This window comes from Limulus polyphemus, unplaced genomic scaffold, assembly GCF_000517525.1.
Source record: "Limulus polyphemus unplaced genomic scaffold, Limulus_polyphemus-2.1.2 Scaffold419, whole genome shotgun sequence".
Classification (NCBI taxonomy): domain Eukaryota; kingdom Metazoa; phylum Arthropoda; class Merostomata; order Xiphosura; family Limulidae; genus Limulus; species Limulus polyphemus.
In genome coordinates, this window is record NW_013666029.1 from 599,072 (window position 1) to 606,844 (window position 7,773).

The window sequence follows — 7,773 nt, forward strand, 5'->3', positions numbered from 1 at the left end:
CGTGGTGGGCAGAGCACAGCTAGCCCATTGTGTAGCTTTGTGCTTAACTTCAAAATAAACAAACAAGTTTTAACAACAAGTCATATCTCGACATCTATATACGGAAATAAAAGAAAAGCCTTGAGTAAAGTTTCTGTTTAGTCTAAAGTAATGATAATAATAAACCAAAATACACAAGCTGTCAGATGTTTTTTGTTATTTTTTCTACTACTCAGAGAATAATTGATTTTTGACTTGATAAGTATCAATAAAAAAATATATTCTTTTTGCCCCGTCTTTAACCACGTACTAGAAAATATTTTCCAGAATGTACTTAGACCCCCCATTTATTTTCTATACCACGTGTTAATTCAATACAGCACCAGGATCTTGTGCATATGTTTCACATTCAGTAGACGGGAAGAATGACGTGCGGAGGATGTAAAAATAATAATAACAAAAAATATATATATAAAGACTTATTTAACACATTGAATAAACACGTTGAGCTCCTCATTTTAGGGTAAGAACAAAGGATGGTGTTATTCTAAACGATAGTGATATTGTATATCTGTGTGCATTTTTATTAGATCGGATTTACGAAACTGTTGACAGTGTCATGTTGTCATAAAATGTACCTCATGTTTATGTGCCTTTTAAATAGTTTATTTCTACCTATTTCATCTAGTTAACACAATTACAGACGTTTTTAAAACATCCGACATTTGATTGTTGATTAGATTGTTGTTATATTATAAATAGTTTTTTGAATACGAGACTAAAAAATGTGAAGCCCTGTTTATCATTCGATTTACGACTTTTCCCTGAGTTATATGAGTTTTGGGGAACTCCTGCTTCACACAGTGGTGGAATGTATGTATGTGGTGTTTTGAGATGTCTTTTACTTGCACAACGGCCTGGTATGGCCAGGTGGTTAGGGCGCTCGACTCGCAATCTGAGGGTCGTGGGTTCGAGTTCGCGTTCCACCAAACATGATCGCCCTTTCAGCCGTGGGGACGTTATAAAGTGGCTGTCAATCCCACTATTCGTTGGTAAAAGAGTAGCCCAAGAGTTAGCGGTGGGTGGTGATGATTAGCTGCCTTCCCTTTCGCTGCTAAATTAGGGCTAATATCTACAGTGTTAGCTTAGAATGTATTTAGCTACATATCGTTAATGGGTGAGTTTATTTTCAAAAAACAACATCAGAAAATAAGGGGTGGAAAATGAATTGTAAATGAGGGAATACTTAAGTTAAATAAGTATTCCAATGGGAGATAGCCCTCGTGTAGCTTTGAGCGAAATTCAAAACAAACAAACAATACTCGCACAATGATATTATATTTGTATAGAATTTCAAGAATTTATGTCCAACTCATAAATCGACCAAGTCTTCAACACGTATGCTTATGTAGGCCATCGACACGAAAGTCTATTAGGTCTGCATTGTAGGACTTGATTGGTATGTGGTTGAACGAAATTGCAGTGATTCCGGTTTCTTCGTCCATCCTTTTAATGAAGATAGCTGCTGATTTCGAAGTGTAGTAAGGACGCTTGTGTACTGTTGGCATATGGGTCTTCGTCAATTTCAACTCCTTGCCTTTTATGTTGTTAACAATGTTACGAAATAGCTCAGTTTCGTTGCAATGTTGTTTTGGGGTCGAAGGATTCTCTTTGCAGATAAGAACGTGCATCTGCATCGCTTAGGTTTAAGGTGTCATTTCAGAGCCCTTTGCTGTCCTACACGGTCTGGTTTGAAAGTGTTTTCGCTTTCATGGAGACCTCTGAATATTCGCATCTTCGAAATGCAGTTTTCTTTGGTTCTACATCATTTATGAATCTCTGTATGAATACTTCTTTTCAGTAGGAGTGATCACATGCATTTCTTAAGACCAGTCAACGTGATCTGTTTTTATATGCAGGATAAATTATTGTATATATCACGTGACCATAGTTTTAGAGTCATCTTCATATATGAAGGAATCGATAGCTAATCTACATGCTTTCTATAATATGTAATTTACTATCTTGTAGTCTTAAACGAATCTTTAAACTTTGTATAAATTAAGAATGTTGAGAGAGAAATTGTTTGTAACGTTTACATGATCTTGATACCAAGAGCTCTCTATAATTTTCTTTTAGTGAGATTTGATTTTACATTTATTAGAAAGAAGATGTTTTATTTTAAGCTATGATTCCAATATCATGTCATTTTGTGAAAATCTATTCTGAAAGAGCATGCACAAGCGCGTGAAAGAAAAATATTATGGTTTCACCAGTACATATCGATAGTTTAATTTGCACAAAAACAAGTAATATTTTTTCTTATGTAGGTTCTGCGGACCTTCTTCAGAGTGTTGGTATCAGTGGTGAACAGATAGGTATCGGTACAACACAAGGAATCTGTGAAAACAGAGCCATTCGAATAGAAAATGGTCAACCAGTTTACGGGGCGCCTGATCGTGCCTACACTATTACAGAAAATGCTGTTCTCACCGCTTCAACCTCACACATATTCCAAGGTAGGTAAAGAAGCTACCGACTTTCTATAACGTATAGCTTCTATTTTAAGAAAAATATAAAATAATACACATACTAAAAATGTTTTGTAAGTGTAAAATGATTTAGGGATGGCAGTGCCAAAAGGAATGCAAACACGAATACAGGGGTGATACAGCTGTACATAAAATATCCCCATATGACTTTCAATACTAAAATTTAATGTTACAATGTAAAATGCACGAGTATAAAATGGTTACGAGGTCGTTCAATTCGACCGGCCTCGCAACAAGAATCTGTAATAATCAAGACATGTTTTGACTCAACTTGGTTTTCTTTATACGCAAGTACTTGGCTCTTAGTTACACTATATTGATGTCTACCCTAACATGACCATGATATTATGATAAACAAACTACATACCAACAGTCATAGATATTTAACTTTCAACTGCTGTAATATTAAAGACAAGTATGCATTTTGCAGTGTAACATTAAATTTTAATATTGAAAGTCATTTAGGGATGATCTAAGTATAGCTATATCATCCCTATATTCTTGTTTACATTCTTTTTAGCACTGCCATCCCTAAATCATTTTACATTTATAAAATGTTTTTTATTACTTGCATTGTGATGTTTTCCCCCTGACTGAAAGTTAGTGTATTCTGTGAATGTGTGTCATAAAATTTAATGTTATGTGTATTGATTTTTTAACTCCTTTACTTCATACAGAGTATTGGGGTTGATGCTCTAAAGATACTAATTTTATAGTGTACAAAGCACTGGTTATTCTACATGTTACAGTAATTTAATGATCGTCTATTATTGGCTGGTAATTCCTGTTTCATACTGTACTTAAACTTTATAAAGGAAAACCAGTATTCTGTAAAAAAGCTAAGGTTTAAACTGACGTTAGTGATAAAATACTTATAGAGTTATCTCGACCGAAACAACAAGAAGGAAGATTGACAATTTGGTGTTTGGTCACTTTCTGGTTTGGTGTTTTAGTAATGGTTTCTTGCCTTGTTGGGTAGAAAAACAAATGAAAGTGAATGACAATCATCTTTTAAAGTAAAACTATCTGTTAATGTCGATTTTTTTAGCGTGCATATTTGTATTATGCCTATTGAGTACCTTGGCCATCCCTACATACAGAGCTCACCGACTCTATGATGAAGACAAAAACCTATTTCCAATCACGCTATTGTATCATGTTTTTCGTTCATCCTTTAAAGTACTATTTTCAACTATACAACAAATAATGAAACACTGTATAAAAGACTAGTTATTTTATATCTAAAAGTTACGGTTTAAATGCCAAAAGCCGATGAAATATTGGAAAACCAATAGACCTAATAATTGTTATAAAAACAAGTTAATTGCAGATTACAAGTTAATTGTAAAAAGTAGAACTTCAGATCTGTCTTGCAGTATAATACTTTAAAAGTTACAGTATTAAACGAAAAGCTTATTGGGCAGTGACTTTTGGGAGACAAACGGTAGCTCAAATATGCTATTTTTTTACATATCTCTGTTTCTGAATTGCAATGGACACATTAAGAAAATATGGAAAAGACAACCATCCGCAGATAACTTATTTTTATAAATATTTTATTTTTACTCTTAGTCTCAGACCACATGCTGTATTTTATACACAAATTCATAACTTCATACATTCTATTGATTGATCTAAACAGAAGCCCACTTTCAAAGTTCATAATATAAACAAAGTTCAGTCTTCAATTAGAGCTGTTGATATCTGATAAGTATAAGTACATTTTGTTGAATAACTACTGTTCAATTTGAATGGTTTATTTTACGATGTTATGAAAGTATTAAAACTAAAACGTTATCCATAAAGGAATTAAGGTATAAGTGTAAACGAATAGTTAAAATGTTTGTTTGTTTCTTTGCTGTTAAGCGCAATGCTACACAATAAGCTATCTCTGCTATGCCCACCACTAGTAGCGAAACCCGTCTTTTTTTTTTTTTTTTTACGATGTAAACCCGCTGACCTACTACTGAGCCATTGGGATACCTGTAATGCGGTTAAAAGTATTCTGCGCACATGTTTTCAGGAAACGATACCAGGAGACGCCGCACGTGCAAATGAGTGCACTATATAACCGCAGAATAGAACGGACAACTGTTATTATGCATGGCTAACATTTGTAACAGTCAAAAGTACAATAACATACCAGGTTAAGTTTGGATCAACGAATCACACTTTTAGAGCAGTGCCATCAAAATGACTGCAACACCAATGCAGGACTTCGGACATACGACCGCCAGACCAATAAATCTATTGCAAATCCTTTAGCCATCACGTTCCCCTGACCTCACTCTGCTTAATTTTGGTTATTGAGTTTTTTGAAGGAGCAGTCTATCTAAGGCAATTATTCCTTAACTAAAGGATACTGTTGTCGCTTGCCGCAGAGGTCCGAGTGAATTCTGGATACATATTACAATCTGCAATATCCAGTACCATTGTCAGTAGGACAAAGTAATAGCGAAATGATGACGGCAACACTGAACAGTTGTTAGACTACACCCCTAGTGTCATTTCCAGGTATCAATAGAAGTAAATTTCTCCATTCCTTATGCATGCATGTTAAATATTTCGTCTGTATATGATTACACTATTCGTCCTCGGGATTTTGTTTCAAGTACCATACTGACTTTATAGCCAGTCTGTTGAAATACACTTGAATAAAAACGGTGTCTTAGAATAAAATTATAATTTACAATCAAAACGCCCCCCTCAGCCCATAGTGTGTAAACTACATTTTAATTTAAATTATTTTAATTAACTTTACCAATTTCATATTTTTTTCATAGATGATTCATAATTTATTTGGATTTTAGTAAAATGATTCTTTGTTTGTTTGTTACTAAGTGCAAAACTACCTAATGGGCTATCTATGCTGTGTCCACCGCGAGTATCAAAACCCGTTATTTTTTCGTTATAAGCCCTCAGACTTACCGCTGATCCACTGGGGTGGCTTGTGAATTGGTAAAAGCCAGTTAATAGCATATCCTTTGTATTTTCAAGGTAGATAGTAGCTCCAATGCTTAATGCTAAGAATGTGGTTCCGTCAAAATGTATTTACCCTTGTCATTGACTAATCGTTCTAATCGAAGACCGGACTCTTTCTTTGTTTACATACGTATAGTTATAACTGTGAATCAATGCTAAAAGTTGTTCAAGAGTCTCTTGCCACGAAAAACTTATGTAATAGATTGATAGTTATACGTTATTCCCATAAAAAAAAATCAAATCCATGAATGGAGAATCAACCTGCAAAATATGTGCTTGAAAATTAAGAATGTTTCTGATCAACACGAACTTCATAGAATAAAATGCATAGTCCGTCTTTCTATTTCGAGACATGGTATACGTATACGACTAAGAGTCAATGTCATTATGCATTCCAATTTAATAACACTGTATGTATACGTAACGTTTAAAAGAACTTCAAGACATAGTACTAACTTTCTCCATTTTTTCTTTCAGTATAATTATTTGTAAGTATTTTCATATTGAAACGTTCCCTGGTGGCTCAGCGATAAGCTCTATAATTTGAAGTTCGATCCCTTTGGCGCACACATAGTAGGAAATCCATTGTGCAGTTTTGCGCTAAATCATAAGACAAACGAGCATATTTAAAACTATATTAAGTTATCTATAATATATGTTTGAAACAAGTACTGTACGTCATTTCAGTTCCACACGTCTTCCTCATGGTTTCCACATCAAACTTTAAAGTTTACTGGGAATGACTTTGACCTTTTGATCCTCAAAAGTGCGCACTCAATATCCGTGCATCAGCTCTGTTGATTTTAATGTTAATTATACCCTTCAGTTGTAATTTTTTAATTATTGCATATACACATTGATCATAAGTTCAAATTTAGAGCACTGGAAATCCCTAATCATTTAATTTATAAGTTCATGTCTTTTTTTTTCTAACCAACAATCTTATATGTTTGATTCAAAACAGCTTTCTACAATTCAGCAGAATGTTTTTACTCGGAAGCAATACCTCGGTTGGTCAGCGGAAAGTGTAGAGACTTACAACGCTAAAATATGAGGTTCGATTTCCCGCGGTGGCACAGCACAAATAGTCTGTTGTAGACATACTATCTGTGCCGTGAGTACCACGGGTATCGAAACTGACCATTGTTTTATGTATATATAAATGCATATCAATTCAAGATTTCGATGTTAACCTACATCGTTTTTTGTTGATTTTTTAAAAAGGGATCACAGCCAATGAATTTTCAGATTGTTTCTATACGGTCATTAAAGTCAAAAAGGGAAATGTTTTGGTAGAAAGAATTCTTCGAAACTTTCAAGAGATTAAAGCTGACTAAACTGCAAGAAAACTGAGTACATAGTTGATGACTCAAACGTTTTTAAATCATTCCTTTCCTATTTAATCGCCACATCTCTATTATGGAAAATTTAATGAATATCACGAATTGCTATTTCTTCGGGACATCACACTTCATTGCTGTAAACTACCAATCTCAAAGCGACCCTGACTTCAATAACAATCATCACTATGATAAACAAGAAATTAACCATCATTTTGGTTTTTTAAACAATTTGATCCGTGACCTATTTACCAACCGCTCTAAGCAAAGTGGATATTTGATCGGCTCTGAGTGTTGACATGTCTGCTACCACCATTCGAAATATTGTTTCCAGATGGCCATTAGATTCCTTGCTGGTTTTTTTTTCTCCGTTTTTTATGGTCTTTTTAAGTTTACGAGCAGATCAACGTGTTTTATGTTGTGTTCTCCACATATTTTGTTGTTTTCTTGAATGACAGCTTGATTAGACATTAAGGGGTGCAGTATGACATAGTTGGTATGCTCTTCCAACCGCAAGTTTGAAAAGAATCTACAAAATCCATTGCATGTTTTTATGTTTCGATTTGTGTTTGAAAACTTAAAGGAAACGAACAATAACAGTTGTTGCGCAACTACATATTTTACACAAAAGTAATCTGACGGATGCCATTTTTAGTTTTATGGCAGCAACGCTTAATAAACAAGTGCTCAATCATAGCATGAAACGACAAAGTGGTTAGCTTATTCCCATCTAATTCATTTCGTTCGTTTAGTGAAGAGAGGTCAATGACACCAGAATAGAGCATGGTGATATGTTAAAGATGTACCCCCTCCCCCAAATAAAGCATTTGTTTCTGTGTTGTAGAATCAAAAATATAATATTTTTAAATATCTGATTCAGGTAGAATGATTTGTTACATGATAATATAATTGAGTTTGTG

At 34.2% G+C, this 7,773-nt stretch overlaps 1 protein-coding gene across 1 annotated transcript in view; it reads left to right on the forward strand.

Moving 5' to 3' along the window:
• Positions 1 to 7,773, forward strand: part of LOC106458132 (collagen alpha-1(XI) chain-like) — a 28,689-nt gene that overhangs the window by 12,002 nt on the left and 8,914 nt on the right. The window contains exon 2 of the mRNA XM_013917592.2: positions 2,310 to 2,498. Coding sequence (XP_013773046.2) covers positions 2,310 to 2,498 — 189 coding nt within the window. The remainder of the gene's footprint in view (positions 1 to 2,309; positions 2,499 to 7,773) is intronic.